This window comes from Ischnura elegans, chromosome 7, assembly GCF_921293095.1.
Source record: "Ischnura elegans chromosome 7, ioIscEleg1.1, whole genome shotgun sequence".
NCBI lineage: Eukaryota > Metazoa > Arthropoda > Insecta > Odonata > Coenagrionidae > Ischnura > Ischnura elegans.
This window is the reverse complement of record NC_060252.1, coordinates 9,427,530-9,449,096: the sequence shown is the minus strand read 5'-3', so window position 1 is coordinate 9,449,096 and position 21,567 is coordinate 9,427,530. Positions and strand designations below refer to the sequence as shown.

The following is a 21,567-nucleotide window of genomic DNA, read 5'->3' as shown; positions in this document are numbered from 1 at the left end:
AACCAGACGAGAAAATATCATTTCGACGTCAGTCAACTTTTTACCTATCAATAGGTATCAACAAAGAAAAATCATCTCATCAGCTTAAACTTGGAGAATAGAAATGATAGCAGAAGGCGAGAGATCAAAGGGGATAGTGCGAGGAAATATTCCCATCTTGATCAATGCCATTAAACACCGTTGCCAATATGGTGTAATATATGCATAAGAATACATTCCTAGGCAAGTACTTGGCGCCAATTTTCTTAGACTTATATGAACATTATCACAAATGTGTCTTTTCAGCATGACAGCCCATTTACAAAGAATAATGTTCCATCTAAAAGGTGCCATCTAAATGTTCAAAAATTACTTAGCGCGAATTATTACTAGTCGTAAGCTTTTGCATATGCCTCTCGGTTAGTCTTCAAATCTTATTTCTTCAGCATGGTTCATTTTTTTTAAATTAATAGTTAAAGGCAATTCCATGGATTGGCAAAGCGTACTTTAACTCATTTTATCCAGAATAAATTATGTAATTGATTATCTTTACCCATTCCAAATTCTAAAAAAATCTATTTCCTCCAAATTGCTTCAAAACCAACCAGTAGCATTTTTACTCACGTATTTAGCATATGCCTGACCTGTCCATTTGAAACATTTCACGGTGATTCACCACGGATGATAGGGTCTGACGGGCTTGCGAAAACGAATTATGACGAAGTTATTTGAAATGCTACATTCAAATCAACAACTAATAAGAAAGTTAACAATTAACGTTTAATTTTTAATAAGAATGCCTGAAACCGAGCCCTATCGATGGAATAGTTCCGTTGAAGCTACGTATGTAGCAAGAAATTGAATATATTTTTCCAAACTTGAAGATCTAAAATAATTTACTGCACTGCAGAGATATGCTAGGTCAATTAATATGCATTACTACTCTAGAGACATTACCTTATCCTACTCAGCCCCGGGACATACTTGCATATTTCTGATTAATTAGATGCTAACAAACAAGATTAGTGATTTCTGTGAATCATGCTTCTGTATGATGCTGTTATCTGTCACTGCACCTGTGGCGGCTCGTGAGTCAAATGCTGGGAGGGGCACACTCCACCGGGGGATCAAATTTTTAAAATATTTTGTGTATTTCATTGAGTTTTTAAGCCAATCTAGAGGCCATTATGATTCACTAACACACAAAACAATCACTAACACTGAAACACTAACAATCACTAACTCGATTAACTCATCTACAACTAGGCTTATTTACATTAAAACAATTTTCACATAATAAGTCAACTGGTCACCAAAACAAGGTATTCTGCAACACTGCAACACCAAGATTATACGGCCGCAGGGCGGCGCGGCGATGTCAACTCACTAGATACGTCGCTCTGCTCATGCTCTGCGGCGTCCTAAGACTTCCATAAGGCACAAGCTTAGACGCGTCATAGCACCAGCGGCCCCCACCACTACCAATCTCCATATAACTGCATAGGGATGGATTGGGACGTTGTGGCCAGCGCCCCGCGGCTACAAATGCGAACTTCTCCCGCTATTTTTGCGTATTTTTCCTACATTTTCAATGCATGCGATTGATAAAAACACTTTGGTTAATAAGATGTATAATCATAATTGAATGGGTATATAATATTTTTCCTTTTTCAAATCTTTGGGAGGGGCGGCGTCCGAGAGTCCTTTGCGGGCAAGCCGCCACTGCACTGAACTGGTTGCAATGACGACATTTCTTTTGGCCAAGCGGTGAAAACATTCAAACGTCGATGTATTGCATACAAAACGCCAGGACCGAGGAGGTAAAATATGAAAATAATAGCATAACACTCACCACAATACTGAGCGTAGACGATGAAGGAGACGAGAAGAGGGATATGCAAGCGACTGCAGCGCTTCCAACGGCGACCAACGGATGATGACAGACGAAGTGGGTGGCGCTGATCTCTTGGTCCGCCTTCCATTTGCTCCCAAAGATGCAGTGGGCTGGCGGAGGAAGGTCAGGTCTTCAGTGCCTCTTTCTGTCCCTCAGAGCTTACGGAACTACATCACCGCCTGCAAAGCAGAGGAAAATAATGCACTTAGATATCTCAAGGAAAAATCCCTTACCTGTTTGAAGTTGGATTTGAATTCCCCTTGAAACGAATCTCATATTTTATAAGAGCTAATAAGAATATTTTCTCATATTACATCAAAAAATTTTAATAATCACTTCCCAATCTCACAAATAGGAAGGTCAACAGAAATTCATGAATAGGATGACTCGCAAAATCAGTTAATAAAAGTCATCATGCTTACTTACATTTAGACGAAACACGATATTTTTATAAAACTACTAAGGTCTTACTTTATAGAATTTAACATTTACATTCTAATTACCTAGCAAAGTTTCCTATTATTCATATAAAACAATAATAGTAGTACATTGAACATATGAGGAATAAAGAAGTGATTTACATTACTTTCCATAATATTAGTAAATTGCAAGTTGTCACGCCCGAAAAAAACAATACGCATTTGATTCTTTATTCTAGGTGAATATATGCTTTCTAATTTCTTTTCTGCAATGGATTTTTAAAATATCTTGTTTCAGTGTCTCATGCTGAAATTAATTTTTGTCGCGTTCTTCGCAGAATAGTTGTGCATTAAACATATGCGGAATAACGCAGTTATTATTTTTACTTTCAAAATTTTTCAATAATCGAATTATCAATACAATCAATGTACATTAATTCATTCTCTTTCTCATATCACACGCTGATAATTTTAGCGGACTTTATACCACTGTACCGGAACATGTAACGGTGAGCTTTCGCCTACTTTCTCGGGTGTATCCCACAAAACCGAAAATGTTATCAGTTATCGGTCTTTTTTATCCCTTGTAAGAGGCTTATGGGCTTAAATAGCTTCCTATATTCCCATGCTTTCCACAAATCCAAATTGGTTTTTATGAGAGAAGCCCTGTGGAGCGTTCCAATCTTCCTCATAAGATTAAACTAAGGGTTTTGATGCATGAGATATCAAGCTAATAGACCGAAAACTAATACATATATCCTCTCTTTGTTACAAGAGAGCGCTTCTCATCTCCTCTATCAATTCAATGATACTTTTCCATGCCTAAGATAGCAACAGAGCGCACATTGATAAGACTGGTTCTCCAAAGTAAGTACGTACTATATAAGTTCTTTAAATTTATACTTGAACCTTTTGACTTGAACAGCACTACGTTAATGCCGAAGACGGCTATGTCCCCGAGTAACCCTCTCGCACCCTTGATGATCAAATTTATCTGACCATAATTCCCACATCGTCCATTTAAAAATGAGTAATATTAATGAGTACAGAGTACCTTTAAAATACTTTGAAAAGTTACGATTCTCTCTGGAGGTTTTGCCAAGCACTGAAATTCTATTCTTGATAATAGCCAAATTTCGATAATTTTATTAACCATCTTTACGGCTTACACTATTACTTTCATTCATTTGCTCACTAATAGTCAGCAAAATTTGCTTGAGGAAAAAATTTGTCGTGAATTAAATAATATTCTGAGAATTTGAACAATTTCTCTGGAATGGATTAATAATACTACTTGATACAGTAACCCCTGAGGTTGGTAAATAAATTTAACCAAACTTTAGCTACAGTCCAAAAGTAAAATTTAACCATTAACCTAACCTCCAAAAGAATTAATAAAGTTGCATGTACGCGGTTGAGAAGAATATAAAAAGTTTAAACGAATAAATAATCGAATAAATAAAATAAATAATAAAGGAATAAATCACCACTTCGCCAAAAAAGATAAGGATATACTTTGATTCTTATTTTATATTTTCCCGTATGCTTCAAAATAGATTGGCGGGATAGCATACTAACTCATTTACACAGCTAAGAAGCAAGAGCTCCGAGAGGGAACGCAGTCATTTTGAGAAACAAAATGCTCTGCTTGTGCGTGCCTGACCACGCTCGAGGAAACGTCCACGGCGGAGAGAATGCACGAAGCGTAATGTGTAGCAGGGGAAGCACATCAAACCCGTCATTCATTTGCGTAACCATTCCGAGAGGACTGGATGAGGAGACCGGGATGAAAGTTCGTCGCGATACGGACTGCCGTCCCGGCGCGAACTCTGAACCACGCCGGCATTGGATAGGAGGTGATAAAAAAAAGGGGAAACGCCACTACGAGCAGGAAATAAAAATAAACCAGGGAGCGGGTTGTAATAGAGAAGAATGAGGGCCTTTCCGGGAAACGGGGTGTAGTGAAATCGAGGGTGGAGGGAACAGATTTTTTGAAAAAAGTAAAAGGCACAATCAAGACCTTCTCGGAGAATTTTACGCGCCGAGCTAAAAGAAATGCGAGAATTGTCAACGTAGAAAGAGAGAAAAAATTTACAAGGCAACGGTAAGTTTCAGTAAAATCCCAATAGGTGGGCCATTTTTTCATAGATATTAATCATACATAGATATCAATCGGAAATGTTTGAAGAAGAACGCTTCCAACATTTCCGTTTAAGAAAAACCAAACGCGTTTAAATACTTTACGCGTAATATTCAGGCCTTTTGGCGACACACGTTAACTTGACGGCTGAAAACAGTGATTTTTATATTGATTTCATGGAGAATTATGCAATACATACTCAAATACTGTTCTTTATTGTTAAAAATACTGTTCAACAAAACCTCACCTGTGTCGATTGAATAGCTCTCGTATCTACACCTACCTTAGGTTTATACGTGTAAGTAGGTTATTACAGAAGGCAGTTGGCACAATACAGCATTTGCGTCATAGTCGCCATTAAAGCGGGTTTTTTAATATGTAAAGTTGAAATGAAAAATGCAGAAATATGAAAATTGCAGAAAAATGATTTAAATGGTGAAATCAAAAACGAATAAATAAGAATAATGATTTAAGAGTAAAAGTTAGAACATGTAGCCAAACTTTCACATCACATCTGGTTAAATAATTCCTAAAAATATTCATGCTTAAATATTCGTCCATTACGACTCAATTTTAATTTCGCGAAATAGATTTCACTGCTATGCCACATCACCAGGTTGATCCACTTAAGGAGTATGCATATAAAATTTAGTGCAAAAATTGGAATATTGTATTATAATGAAATTGCATTCCACAAAATGAATATATAATTGGCAAAACATGTGTATTTGAAAGTAATAAAACTCTACATTCGCACAGATTTTAATAGCTGTTATGAAAATTGCAGCAACAAGAAAAATGATTTAAGTGCTGAAATTACCATCGCATCAACGATAATAATGTTTTGAATAAATTGTAAAATTAAGACTTGCAGTAAACGTGTGGCTATCTAATCGTATTGGATTTGGTGCTTTCCCGGCGAAGAGATTACATGAAGACTCCTCGGGATCTCCTACGGGTCAGGAACTGCATTACTGCCGACGTTTCGATGGCCGACGTTTTGATGGTCGTTTCGACGTTACGATATGCGACTCGCCATCGAAACGTCGGCAATAATGCAGTCCCTCACCCAGTGGCGATCCCAACGACTCTCCTCGCTATATTATAATATGCGAATACAAATGAGGGGATTCCAACCCTCCTGTGGCACTGAAGACAAGGAGGAAATTGTTGGAACGGCGACTCGGAAAGGGGGACCAAGGACCAAAAACTTGAAGAGAGAAAGATTGGAGGGAGGAGAGAATTTCAAGTCGAGACATTTGCTGGAGAGGCAGTGGGGGGGGGGGGGGCAGGAAGGAAAAGTGGTCCGGAAAAAAATAACGACGACGGAAAACAGGAAATTCAAGAAGAAAGAAACTATTGAAAAAGGAGGGGAACCTCAAAGCGAATACAAGAGGGGGAGTTAGGCCTATAAAATAAAGTATAAACAATTTGACACGCATACAGTTTTTGCACTTGCACTCGATTACATGCACACAATTATACATTTTGAGGTATAGTTTATCTTATTATACATTTTTGAGCTCATATCAATTGGTTTGACAGTCCAAATTAACAATTTATTACCACAGATGGAACAGCGGTAGATTAAGAGCCTCTTAATAAGAGGGGTTTCAATGGTGAGGCTAACCCCGTGTAATCTCTGTAAATTTTGAAAGCTTTTCTTTCCATGGAATTATTTCACTAGTTAAACGAAGTGTTTAAAAATAACTGATGTATACGTAAAATCCAGTTTCCTACGCACATCGGACCTCAGATCGCTGCGAGTTATTGGATACTACCTAAACGCCGCGCCGCAAAAAGTAATGACCTCCACCTTCCTTTCTCCGATAAAAGAAAGAACTTAATCCGCTCCAGGGACAGACAACTGCATAACCACGATTAAAATACCATTATCCACTAATTCACGTCCTAAACAAATTAATTATAACATTTAAGTTCCTTATTTAACGGTACCTTTTTACGCAATTTTTAACCAAAAACTGTTTCGCATTGCTATAATGTAGCAATAATTTCCTTATTATGATTTGTTTCAATTATATCATTGATGCAGCAAACGAAAAAAGCTTATTTTACTATCCACATGCCTCTAAAACAGCAAAAAAAGTGGACTTTCACGACGGTGAATACTCAGCGATTAGCATTGAATGAACTATGGCATTAAAACTTCCAATTTCTAGTTTGCATCCATTGCATCCGCTTTCCTTCATTGTTCCTCTTACTTCTGCCAGCATACGGAACCGTATTAGTATGCTTACATTGCCGTGTAAAATAATTTCCTAGATAACATTTTGCATACATCAGAACATAGGGGGCTGATAATGTCTCAGTCTCTTAGATTTTCTGTGTTATTATCAATAGAAATGTGTGCATAAACGAATATTAGCTGTTAAATGAAGCGAGAAATGAGAGGTTCTAATGTGGAGGGGATCAACATATCTAAATTTTGCATCAATAATCAATAAGTAGCAACATAAAAATGTGTGCCCGCGAGTAAAATAATCCACAGTGCACTGACACGATTACTACGAATGCTGGAAAACCGACTGTATGCATATTTACGTGCACTAACTTTCATGAAAACAAGCCAAAATATTTAGATGGAGTAGGGAGGGGGGGATAACGCCTGAATGAGGAGGGGGTTGGCTGGTTGGTTTCGGAGGGTTGGGTCGGGACAAAACGGTCGAAAAATCGATAAATGCCACGCGGACGCATAATGGAACTCCTTAAAGGGCTTCTCACTCACGAACACTCAACCCCCCACTCCCCCCCTCCCACTCACCCTGCCTTTCGGAACACCCCCACACGACGCACTTCCTTGGTCGAGAAGAAAAAGAGGAAGTGAAGAATAAGTGGGAAGGAAAGGACAAAAAAAAATATTCCCCACCCTTCTGGTTTAATAGTGGTGGTGCACAGGGCACTACTGAATATTACTCCTCTCCTTCAGAACCTCAACTCGAAGAGAACCCCCCAAATCGACAACCTCATTGCCAATATAAAAAGGTAATAGATTTGTTCTAGAACGGAATCACAGACAATTTCTCGGTGACCAAAGGATGAGGGGAAATAGGTATCGCTATACCATGAAATATAAATTTTTCGCCTAATTATTTTTATCTGAACAACAATGAAAATAAAGTAATCCACTGTACATGTTGCTGCCTTATCTATTTATTCACCATATTATTTCTTTAACTCAACTATACATTTAAATTTTGAGTGATATAAATTAACATAATTTTTTGTATTCATTTTCCCTTACAACGGGAGTAAAGAATTGGTTCCATACGCAGTGGCATAAGAAATAATAGACAAACAAGTTGGTGCAGCTATGAATGTCAAGCTGTTTAAAAATAGACTTTTGACTTAAAAAACCTAAAAGTATTATCACCACCCAAACTACCCACTACCGCCAGAGGTCAGGAAATATGGAACGTATAATGACCACGCAATTTCCCCAAATAAAAGTTGCACGTAAGTTTTAGGCTCACTAAACGGTAACACTAAAATTCCATCATATTTCCTAGAGCCACAAAATAAATACCACGCGAACGCGAACTTTGACGGGCTATCAATTACTGTTTAGTAAATATTTTCATTTCGTTACGTTTCAACGGTCACCTCGATGAATTCAATCTCTTTTTGATCCTCGACCAAATAACAACTGCTATGTGTTAAAAACAATGCGCATCTATAATTAAGCTTACAAAAACATACCTTGAGCAAAAACCAAACTGAAATATCCAAGACTTTAAAATTGAATTTAATGAACACAAATATTGTTGTTAGACTACACCAAATATTGCCGTATTGGCCGCAGATAATGATGCAGCAGGTTCTTCGTTTTTGCTTAAAACAATAAAATGGCTATTAGTAATTCTCGATACACCCATGGGCCCATCAACTTTCTAGTGGTGAAATACTATGGATACTCCGTTAATATTGATAAATTTTCTTCCAATTAAAACCTTTTTAATGAAATGAAATGAACGATAAATGGGCCCCGATAAAAATAACAAAATATCATAGAAACAAAGCAACAGTAAAGAATTTTATCATGCTTTATAGATAAAAATCTATAGAATTAAAATGGAACTAGAATAGACTGCGGATTTAAAAAAAATCAGCAAACAGAATATAGAGCGGAATTATTAAACATCAAGCTGTACTAAAAATCAACGATTTAAAAATTTAATAACATTAATGATTTAAAAACAATCTTCTTTATTTTGAAACAATTTCGAACTTGATTTACATCTTGTATACCTACTAATACCTCGATTTTTTCATTACAACCTTTGCAAAATAAATTTCACACAAGAAGTAAATAATACATTTTTTCAATAACATATAGCAAAATAGTAAAACTAATTGATTTATATTTTATTTACTTAATGATATAATTGTGCCAGATTGCCAAATCGGTTATCATTTTTCTTTAAGTAAATATATGAAGAAGTCATCAAACAAGCAAATATCATGGCAAACGAGCAATGGGAAGAAATGATATCAACGTAGTTAAAACAAAATAAAGTAACGAATGTCGTGGTTTACCTTCAGAGTAAAATAAATTACCCAACATAAAACAAAAGGCAACTGCTTGAGGAAAGGCAAAATACTACGACGGAACTGATAATATTAGGGGAATTGGGAATACTGACCTTTTATTTCATAGGCCGACGTTTTGTATTTTCCACGGACAAAATACCTCAAATGGATTTCACTCAAATTGTAAGTAAAATAAACTCCGAATAGATTAATAAAAACTATCCGATTCCAATACTAAATCAATACTAAACGGTAGGTTAAATTTCCTTCCATTGGCAGTATCAGTTCACATGGCAAGCGGATTAAAGAAGAAATAAAAGAGCTGAAGAAAATTTTCACACAATAGAGTCGTACGTTAAGGGAAAGGGTAAAATGATAAGAGGGGAGGGTATGCAGAGGGAGGGAAACCCCTGCATGATCAGCTCGAAGGAACAATTCTGATATCTTATCCAAGGAACACAAAGGAAAGTGAGGAAATGGGAAGGTGGCAACTTCCGAACAAACAATGGAAGAAGGGAACGGACCTTAAAGAAAAGGAATGTGAATTATGGCTTTAAAAAAAAAAGGTTTTGAACTTCTAAAAAGGAAAAAAATCACGAGAGCCGATTACGGAAGGGAGGGTAGAATGATTCTCTTCTCTCTTTCTCGAGCTCGCCAGGTCTCCGCCTCCCAAGCCATACCACTCTCACGGCAGAAGACGGAAAAGTCAAAAGAAAGAGTGTTTCCTTTAAGAGAGAGAAAGAAGAATTTTGCGGAGGGCGGTAGGCCCTTATAAGTGCTGGCGTAGGGAAAAATAACAATAATAGACCGTGGGAGAACAATGATCACTGCGGAATTGGGGTTTGGTTAAATGACGAAAAATGAGGTTCTAGGGACCAAAAGAGATTGGTTGACAGACAGTTCCAGCGATGGCTTCAGCGACGAAACAAAAAAGCCGAGCCGAGTGATGGAAAAAGGGAGACTTCTCACGGGATAGGGTTGCCGTCCCTAGCGTCATCGCGGAAAATAATCGCGTGAATCGTAGACTCTCTAATCTCATTATCATAATTTGTCAACAATCTTAATATTGGTTTGACGCATCTCTCCATTCCTCTCTCCTATCTACTAGCCTTTTCAGAGCGATGTATTTCTTCTCCTTTACATGCTTCATAACCTGTCCTATTTAACTCATTCGGGGCCGTCCTTTGCCCTTCTTCCATTCCACCTGTCCGTCTACGATTGTTTTCATCAGGTCATCATGCCTCATAATGTGGCCAACTACATACAGTCTAGCCGGCGAGAGTTGTCCGATGGCACTTTAAAAGTAGGGGCGCAGAATCCTGCGCCAACATGGTTAGCAACCAATCGCTGTCCCCCAAACGCCCCTCACACCCTTGCCTAGTCATACAACGTTGTTACATGCATATGAAGCACCAAATTAAGCCCTTTCTGCGAATCTCCAAAACAAAGGATTCTTCCTTTGGATCCTTCACGCTCGTCGTCCCTTCTGGCTGCTTTCTTCACGGAACCCTTTTGTTTACATGTGAGGTGGGCGTTTCCCTTTCTTACCTGGCAACCTTGCCCCCTACCCCTTCTAGCTGTCAACGGGCAACTCTCGGCGGCCGGACTGTTAGCTGTGGCCCGTCTTCTCCTTAAGGTTTTTGGAAGACTTCTCTCTTCTCCCACTCTCGTCAACATTTCCGCATTACTTACTCGGTCGATCCATTTCATCTTCATCATTCATCGGTAGCACTTATACTTCGAATGCTCTTGACTTCTCTGCCGCTGCAAATGTCCAAGCCTCACTTTCATAGAGGAACATGCTCCATAAGCAGCATCAGTTGAATTGTTTCCTTAATTCCATGCTTGTATTCTCAGCTGGAAGAAGATTCTCGTTTTGGTAGAAAGCCCTCTTTGCCTGCGCTATTCTACTTGCATTTTCTTTCTTTTTCTTTCTTGCTTCGTCCGCTATCTGATCTAATCGCGTGAAATGGTCATATTTCCGCCATCATTGGAGCTATCACTCGAAAAGGACGGATTAAAGGAACGCAATATTTAGGCTTCCATCATAATGAGGAGAGGAAAACGCTTGATACAATTTTTATGATACGTATAAACACTAGTTCCAAATTCAGACTCCATTTGCTGGATATGCTATTAACGGATGGATGAAATTTTCTCGCTGCGGCCAATGGGTAAAAAATTAAATTCTGATTATTCTGATAGACCTCATTAAATAGACTTAAGAATCGAATGATAGGTGGTGATAGGAGCGGTGGCGAGACTATGGGGAATGAAAGGGGTAGAATTAGGACCACCCTCTAATTCATTCAAATTTATTATAAAGTTTACTTGCGTAATTAACGGACTCTTATTGGTTTTATTAATTAATACAGACAATATAAAGTAAAATTCAGAGATACATCAAGTCCTAATTACGCCAATAGGTGACTGCTTACGGACTGCGATAATAGGAATATTAAGTGCAGGAAAAAGTGGAACAGTACAGGACTGTGATACTAGGAGCAAGCAGCCGCACAGTGAAATGAACGATCATGAGGAATAAAATGTGGGACATGCGGGCTTTAACAGGGTTCTCACTCTAACTACATTATAAAATTCACTGTTTTTTCCAGGTTTTCGCGGTCTAAATGTCATAATATTCATGGTTTGTAGATAAGGAATTTTAGGCAGAAATATTGATCACGTAATAATCATCGGTCGCACGTTAACTAAAAATGTAACAAACGCAACAGATGCCTTGAATGCAAACGCAGCTATGACAGTGCTATCTCTCATGACGTCACCTATCGTTAGCGAAATTCATGTCCGGCTAAAAGGGCATGAGTGGGAAAATGGATGGAGCAGGGTGGCAGGGAAGTGAAGAAGTTCCTGATTTTTTGCCTGGGTTAACGTCTTCCAATCGCAGGCTTAAGGTCAATGTGCTGTCATGGCACACACGGACCAATTAATAGTTGCGCTTTCGAATACACGTGCGCAGATAAATGAGTGGACAGTATCTGCTCGTGACTCGACCTTGACACATGATCGGAATATCCTTTTTTTTCTTTTTAACGCGTCTATCGTAGTTCTACAATCAAGTTTGAGATATTTCTAAGGTTTTACGACGAAATTCACGGCTCTTTCCAGGATTTTTCACGGTAGACGAAATTCACGGCTTATTCACGGTTTTCAGGTTTTCACGGATGAGTGGGAACCCTGTTTAAAGAGCAACACAGCAAGGCAATGCGTGGATGGGATGTATGCGAAGGAAGTAGTGGGATGGGGAGATAAAAAGGATGGAAATGGTATGCAAACGTGTTAAAGAGGGCTTCAGGGTAGGAGATGCGGTTACGACGGGAAATTCGGTGGCGTTAGGGAGGAACTGTGTCTGCAAAGAGAAAAAGAAAATGCCGGGGACTAAACGCAATTTGCGTCCTCAATTCAGGAGTAGAAAGGCTGGTGATGGAGCGCTAGAATTGCTTAAGAACCCAAATAATAATATTCCGCCCCCCCCCACCCTCCCTCCCTCACACGTGACGTCACGGACCCTCATCCCAACATCACTTGATAAACCCACTTCTCCCCCCCCCCCCATCCCATTAGATCGCTTACTGCCATAAATACGCTTCTCAAATTTGAAGGTTCATCTCATCCAATATGCGGAACACGTAACCAAGGATATTCCATAACCAAGTTGAAAAAAAATGAATCTAATGAAATAAAATAAATTCCCTGTGTTACACCACTTTGTTCCAGCATATCATACATCTTGGAAGAACACTGAACTAGAAAAATTATCACAACTCTCGCGGGGAATAAGTGACCTCAACTCAAAATCAAGTCAAGAAGCACTGTGCGTGAAGCATTTCGGTTTTTTCTGGATCACTATGGGATGCGCAAAGTGCACCTTGTGGGATAGAAATCCTCTTAGTGTGCAAGCGTAGAGCATGTAGATCCCATGAAATAAGTCTACAATTCTTGTATTCAGTGTAATCTAACGTTAATACACGTGACATTTTCGATGATGATGAAATAATTTAAATTTCACAATACAGCTATTCTTGAGGAGACAAACATAAAATTACTATTAAAGTCATAAGATAAGGTGAAATACGAGAATCAAGGTAATTATTATCTTAATATGAAGTAAAAATTCCGAACTTTTGATATATTACTTTAATTAGAACCAAATTTCAAAGGTGAGTAATCTTAAAACTGAAAATCATTAAAACATTCAAATTTTTGTCTTTCAGCGGTAGGCTTATCGGCCAATTGCTATTAACACTATATTTTGCTTTCAAACTAGGGCTTCTTTAAAAAGTTAGAAAAATAAGCATGCATACCAATTTTAATCAAAGTCAGAGAGATCAAAGGTTGACCACCTTTCGAACCGGTGAGGAATGATCCCATTGCAAATTCATTTGCAGATTACTGGGGGGGGCATTGGTTACAATTTGAAAGGTTGTAATTTTTTAGGGGACTATCCAATGAAAATTTTTGTCCTTTGCTCAGCGAAAAATGCTTGAGAATTATTATTAATGCCTAATATCCACTTATTTACACATATCATATATCAGACAGATTATCACTGGGAAGTTTCACCAAGGCGCCCCGGAAAGTAATGACGCTCCTCGTACTTCTTAAGCCTTAGCTTTATACCCCATTAATCCAGGTTCAAATCCATAGGGTGGCAGCGATTCCATTGGGGTTGCCAGAGCCCTGCTTGAGTGTTATGTGGGTTACACTTAGAGCACTATACTCAACCCGTTGGATGGGACGTTAAGCCTTGCTTCCCCAGGCGTCACACGTTAACAGCAGGGTAATGTCGACGCCGGGTTTCTCTACCCTTTCTGAAAGGCAAAAGTTGCCTATACAGGGTGTCCCATTTATCTTGACCACCCGAAATAAATTTTTGTCCAGATGGAAATTCAAAAATGTGTCAAGCAAATGTTCATTAGCCGTCAGGGGGACATTAATCAGCATGGTTGCCGTCCTTGTAGCTTTGTTATTTACAAAGATATGAACAGCGGTATGTCTTTCTTAAAAGGCATCCTATATTTTTCATTCGGCATTCATTTCGGATTCATTTCCTCTCCTACAGACTTATTCAAAAATGTAGAAAATTGGACTATTAACATAAACTCAGTGTTATGAAAAATGACTTACTCTCTAGCGCTTAGTGCAGGTACGTGGGTATTGGAACTACTTTACTTGCTGGCGTTGACGGTGGACAAATGAAAGCATAGTAAAATGCACACCAGTCATAAAGTTGATTTTATGTTAATGGTCCACTGTGCTACATTTTTGAATAAGTCTTTAGAAGAGGAAATGAATTACCGAATAAAAAATATATGGTGCCCTTTAAAAAGACATACCACTATTCATATCTTTGCAAATAACAAAGCTACAAGGAAGGCAGTCATGCTGATTAATGTCCCCCCGACGGCTAATGAACATTTGCTTGACAAAAAAAATTATTTCGAGTGGTCAAGCCATACCGCTCTCCTCCCTAAAAACAACGACCTTAATACGTCTCGTAGGAATATAGAAATCTCAGCTGCCGTAAAACTGGCCGGACGTGAGGGCGAAGCGGCGACAGATGAGGATGTGGGAGGTAAAATAAGACGTCGATCGAGAACCTTCTTCACCCCTTTCTTTTCTCCACCCCCCGTCCCACGATGGGCTGTCTTATTTCTCACACACGGGACCAATTCCACGGACCATCCCTGCGTCCCTCCCCCCACTCCAGGGCTACTCCATCCGGTCGCGAGTCAAAAGGAAGAATGGAGGAAAGTTGCCCCAATAATTTACCTCCCGTCTTCCCTCCGTCTTCCCCCTTGGCTCCGATCCACCACACTCGCAAGCTCCGGGAAGCAGAGAGGATCACGAAGGGATGCTGACAGCACTATTTTTCCAAATCTCCAATGTCCGTAGATGATGTATCGTCCCTCGAAGTCATCAAAATGTATTAAGGGGTTTACAGGTTTTCTTTATCTTTTTTTTGTTATTTATGGTTCTCCTGCGGGTATCGTGATTTTTTTTTCGGAGGATCAGAAGAAAAAATTCTGAGGAAGCCCCATATTCCGTACGGTTTGGAGTGTAAGGATTCCCGCGGGGCGAGTTATTAGATGGCAATTTCGGCTTATGCGGCGGAAATATATTGTTATATACCAAGGGAGATTCATGAGGAAGCATGGATATATTACGTGTATATTGGGATCCAATGAATGGGGAGTGAGGGATGTATGAATGCGCTTGAATTTTCATTAGACAGGCGCATCAACGTCAACTCTTTGGATCCCTTACTTTATCTTTAATTTTGTAAATCATGAAAAATCTCCATAAATTTATTTTTCATTCAGTGTATTCCCAATACTGCTAAATTTATTACCATTTTGAAGGCAAAACTAAACGATATTAATTCAACATAGCATAAATCATAGAATATCTTGATGTAATTGTAAAATTTAGCACTATTTACTAAGTAGGGAATTTTATGAGTTTTTAAAGCCAAGGAGTGTTTCTAGACACGGAAATTTTCATGCAAAACATATAATTATCATTCAAAAAGCATGATATAGTTTTGGCAGTGCACAAAGACATGGAGATATATTCCCGTTGCCAATTTCGACGCCAATATATTCGTTTTTTTTTTCAACCTAAAAAATACATTTTATTTCATTTCGAATGAGATATTAAGTATAATTATCTATTATATTACCATTTTTATTCAAATGATATATTATTAATTGGTGCCATAATATTTTTTTAACCTTACACCAAGATTCCCTTGAAAATATGGTTTAACCTTAAGTCAAAAAGATATCACCACACACACGAAGAATCGCAATCAAGTTAAGAACAAATATTAAGAAATGCCTAGATCAGGTATATAGCGAAGTAAAAACACAATTAACGTCTGAACTTTTAATGTGGGCTCTCATCAATGCATATGCATTTATTTATAATTTTCATTCAGAAAAAAGAATGAAATTTTTATAAATTCCGCTGAAAGTTTTTGAAAATATCAATTCATCAGTACTTATTACTGCTCACTTATGTGTATATTTGTAATGAGATCCATTTCAATTTCGATTCCACACTAAATGCCAAGGTGAAAGAATCGTAATTTCTCTCATTCATAAAATCTTAGAGCTAATTAAAAATGTTCATTTCAAAATATACGTCACTCATACTGAAAAAATGCTAGTGTTAGAAATGATATTCCTACCAACATTAAAATAAAATGTATCAACTAGAGAGATCGGACCTCAGCAGTTTATAAGAATTCATCACATGCATAATTTATGATTGCATATAAAACATATGCATAAATATATATGCCTAAAATTTTATGAAACTAGACATTTCATGTTAAAGTTGTCATCGAAATTTCAAAAGAAATTAAGCACATAAAACCGCTGACCAAGATAAAGATAAGGTTACGTATGTAAGTTAACCAAGTCCCGTCCCACAGCATTAATGGCACATTTGTCACGTTCTTGTCACCTAGTGTCCCTTCAACAGTCTCTAACGAAATTTCGAGGGTTCAAATGACCTCCCGTCCTTCTGAGGGATGCCCTTCAGAATGAATTAAACGAAGGAAACCGCATAACAGAGGAGCTGAGGTCAGAGATGCTCTGAAACCCTGAAGCCCTTCACAGAGTACGTAAAATTCGCATCACGCGCGTGAAGTTCCTAGTATTTTTAAACCTTAATTGAAAATTGTAATATTTCTCCAAAAACCACAGCGACGTGCTAGCATTTAACTGGCAGGCTGATTTGTATTCTGCCCGTCTCACTCCATTTATGAGATTCGTCCCTAGTCGAGCGAAAGGCAAACGACATTCCTCAGGTATCCTCGATCGTCCATAAAACGTGTTCGACTGTGCCATCTCAAACTTAATGGGATGTACTAGCTGAAGTATCCATAATCTCAAAAATGAATCATCATAATAACATTAAAAATTTCCTTTTGAAATGGAGATAGGATGACGATTTTAAGACTAACAAATTAATATTAAAGTTAAATCCTAAATATATCAATGAAAACTTGTATGACGGCATTTTTTGATAAAATAAGCAATAATCCATTCTCATGACAGCAAGTACCATGGAATAAATAACTGCATAGTTTTAAACGTGAAGTCTCCATATCAAATATCTGACGGTAAACTAGTCAATTATAATATATTACTTACTAGCTGACCCGGCGAACTTCGTACCGCCTAACATTCAATGAACTTATGGTTTAGTTGCACCATTTATAAATGAAGAGCGGCTGTATCGTTTTAATCATATTTGATTTAGTATAAATTAAATGAGAAAATATTGATGAAATAAAAATTATACGCATTCAGTTGTTGGCTATTTGTGTTATTAACCGTAAAAAAAATGTTTTTAGGTCTAAGTCCGTAGCGTAAACTTGGCTCGTTCACGGGGGCAACGCTAGACCGACGCTTGACTGATGCTCAAAATAGTGTAAGAAAAGCCCCTATGAAGCAGCATTCGTATCAAATGACTTTAGGCGCGCCAGTTATAGTATCTCTGTTTGGAAAAAATGCACTGCGTAAACGTGCTGCATGCGTAAACGCACCACGGTGTGCCCTACACATTCGAGTTTAATGTCTTACGTCAAGCGCCTTCTAATAAACAACAGTTTTTTTTTGTTATCAGGCGCAAGATAAAGCTAATGAAGCTAAATAAAAATAGCGAAGCGAAGCAGAGACGCAGCGAGTGGGGTTTTTGGGGGTTAAAACCCCACCAAAAGCTCAGAGAATCTTTTTATAAAACATTTGGTTATTAATATTAGGGGGACGGATGAGTCACAAAATATTTAACTGTTCACACAGCCGCAAAACCTACCATTTTGAACCTTTTATCCTAAAAAATGTCTGGGGAGGGCCCCCATACCTCTCGCTTACCTGAGCGAGTTTTTTATACCCTACAGACCCGCCAGTAATAGCTGCGCCTATCCTTAATTCCTAGCTGCGCCTTTGAGGCGAAGGAAGAAATACAGCGGATGGTTTACCGACTCGTAAACATACCACATATTATTTACCATGAGAAAATCATGGGTTTTCACTGACACATGAGAACAAACATCACAAAAACTGAAAGACTGACCATGCGATTTGTTAATCGTTATCACGAATGCAACACGAATTGGAAATTGAATACGTTAAGCTCAAAAGGGCATATGTTGGGACCATAGAATCTTCGGATTGAGAACTTCCTCATCTTTGAATTTTCCTTAGAGTATAGTGGCGTGAATCACTTTCATTATCAGTTTTTTAAATAACCAAACACGTTCCATTGGATAGTTTTGGTTGGTTTAGGTTTCGAAAGATCATGAACACAGAGCCTACCTTTAGCTGTAAATCGTGCCGTGGTAAGCCAGGTGCGTCCAAGGACTTTAAATATTCAGATAGATAGTTGGTGACTTCGTCTTCGTTTATTACAAAGTTAAAAGATTTGAATTCATGCAGAGTACACGGACATTACTGATAATCAACAATTTCTTGGAGATATTCTGTCATTTTACATTCGTTTCGGCGTAAATTGTGATAAAATCTTTTCACTCACTTTGAGAAGGCTAAAAAATAGAGCATTTGAAGAAAAACCTGGAGCTCCGCCGGCAAATACACAGGCTTTTTCCGGGTTTTCAGATGGGTGAGAGTGTTAAATTGTGTGCAACGTGTCGGGCGTCGAAACTCTCAATGAAATGAAGACTTTCACCCCGTGGGTCACCCGAGAAAGCCTCATCAGAAAATCTGCATCAGAAACACAAAACTGACTACAGTATTTTTTCCGATGCGTGACGTCAGGTTGCGCATAACATGGAGTTTTATAATTGGCATTTTAAAATTTGTTTATATGTGCTATTTGGTAACAAGTTTCTCTTTGGAATTATTAGATCAGAGAAATTTTAGTTTAGACTATTTCACTAAATCTTCTATGAGTAAAGGAATAATTAGGTCGAAAAAAATCTTTATGGAAAGTACTTCACAAAAGGAAATTCCACACAAAAAATTAGAGAAATATTTTTCCACAATGTTCTAGAACGAGTATTTCTACCCCGGAAATTGCTTCTGCAAGCGATCCAATCATCCCCCAAAAGAATACAAAAGGGATGAGTCAAGTTCCAAGTAATTTAAAAACTTAATTGAAAGTTGTAATATTTCTTAAAAATATAACAAAGCGACGTGCGTGTATTTTACTAGCAGACTGATTGGCATTTCCTCCATCTCACATCATTTTTGAGATTCGTTGAGAGAAGATGAACATGATGAGGATCATTAAGAAGATAAAGCGCACGAAAACACAGTAAGAAATACAGATTCATTGACAGAGAAAAATCAAGTCTTAATATCGCCCTGAGTAGAGGTATTATCATTGCATTCTCCGTCACTATCGACATAGTAGCTCAATACATACAGTCGCGGTAAGGAGGACCTTATTCGTGCACTGGATGCTTAGTAGCGCTCCGAGCTAAGAACGAGTATAACTACAGCAGTATTATTTGATTTTATGTTTTTATTTACTAATAATATGCTACATGGATCCGAATTTGATAATAAAAAATAAAAACTAATATTTTTTCGAAAATGTTAGAGGTATAAGGTTCAAACTCTCATATGTTACCTCGTATTGAACTACTCTTGCGTCTGTTAAAAAATTGGTGATCCACAGTAAAAATTGAAAGACTTGTCAATTATTTTAGGACAAAAAAATGTAGGCAGCAAAAATATAACTTTGTAAAGATTTAAACTTTATATCTGATAAAAAATTTCTTGTTTTACAAGAGATAGCCCTAATAGAGAGATATTTTGCACAGTAGTAATTCTCGCTCACCACCAAAGGCGCTGGGCTCCGTACACTACAAGTCGACATAAGAAAATTGCATCCGATAGTGCGACAGTTAATACGGTGATAGTATGTGGCATGCGTACATACGCACTCATGTACGTTCATTATCGCAAAAATGGATTATCTCCCCACCGCTCTCCGCATCAACACCACACGAACAGGCCTTCTCCCCACGCACGCACCGTTCCGTCTTCTAACAGGCCGTAACTTCATTTTCGCTTTGACCCACACCACCAGCCTACCCACACGAGCACAACTCCCGCTGCTTCCCGTCCTTTTCCCATCCGAATCAAGGCCGTTTGTTTTCTTAGAATTCATTAATCACCACGCTTTTAATTGCATCATCTCCGTGATTACCCAACACACCCTACCCCACAACACAGCAACGCCGCTGGAATTGGGACTGAGGGACGCGAAAGAAACGCGCTGAAGAAGAGAACAGGAAACAAAAAAATCATTGCGCCAGCAAGATTCAGCAAGTAATAATACATTATTCATACTATTACAACTTACCTTTATGAAGAGATCAACTTCCACAACTTTTCACCAGCTGTGCCACAGAAATGGTTGCCAGAATATCATTTCCCTTTCTCCCCTTTCGCTTCAGCCTTGATCTCGCCAACACGCACGCTTTGTATTCGACACGGGTTGCGTGCATACATCTTGACAGTGATAGATTCATCATGTGTCTCAGTATATGATGATTGGACAACTCTAACCGAGAATACAACTCACACCAACTCCTTGTGGATTAAATTCGACGAATTTTATTTTTATCGCAAAGAGGCAGCCTCTTCACACATTCGAATTAGGTTATTACACCAAAATATGACGAATAGTATACACTACTTTCGAGAGTTTACAGCCAGTGAGTGGTACGAACAAATAATGGAGTTTATTTAGAACCGAATTAGAAACCTGAATAAGTATAAAATTTATATCGCGTGTTATATTTTTGTTTTTGATTACCTCGCAACGCGTTACCATTCCGCAGGTACATGAAACGGCGCTGTAATACGTTCGCCGAGGATTTAATCGCCGAACCACAGTTGGTTTCACCAGTTAAGGCAGCATCAAGGAATATTACTGCCTTGCTCTATCCGACAGTCGTTGATAGAAGAAAATAGAGCCTTGATCAGTTTTTATATAATTAAATTAAGAGGTAAATTGAGAATTCTGATAACGTTAAAAGTAAAGAGAAATGGAGCATTACAGACAAAAGCGTTTTTGCGGTAACATTTGAATGGTAATGTAGGAGATACACAACCCAAACCACAGCTGGTTTCACCAGTTACGAGAGCATCAAGAGACATAACTGCCTTTTTCTACCCGGAAGCAGTTGATACAATAAAATAGATCAGTGATCAGTTTTTATGTAATTTATTTGAGAGGTAAATTGATAAAGAAAGAAATGAGAAAGAGAAATGTAGCATTAAAGATAAAAGCGTTTTTGCGGCAACATTTGAATGGTAATCTAGCAGATACAAAACACATAACTAAAGTAATCGAAATAAATTCTAAAAACCTGAATACTCTATATATTAATATAGGCTGCAATGTAACAAAGGTAATAAGTAGTGGTGTCTTCATTAATCAATCTATTATAGGTCTGTTAAGGCCTCTGTTAAAATTAACCTCATTAACATATTCCCCTACAACGAAGGCATGAATAGATGAAACCCGCTATCCCTGAATTAGAAGGCGCGCACTTTACTACGCCGCCACCGACACCGCAA

The 21,567-nt window shown here is 38.1% G+C and overlaps 1 protein-coding gene across 3 annotated transcripts in view; it reads right to left on the bottom strand.

Moving 5' to 3' along the window:
- The window catches only part of LOC124162188 (Down syndrome cell adhesion molecule-like protein Dscam2), an 833,647-nt gene that overhangs the window by 727,536 nt on the left and 84,544 nt on the right, over positions 1-21,567 (bottom strand). For all 3 annotated transcript variants that reach the window (XM_046538622.1, XM_046538623.1, XM_046538624.1), the window contains exon 2: positions 1,832-2,052. In XM_046538622.1, coding sequence (XP_046394578.1) covers positions 1,832-1,961 — 130 coding nt within the window. In that variant the 5' untranslated portion in view covers positions 1,962-2,052. The remainder of the gene's footprint in view (positions 1-1,831; positions 2,053-21,567) is intronic.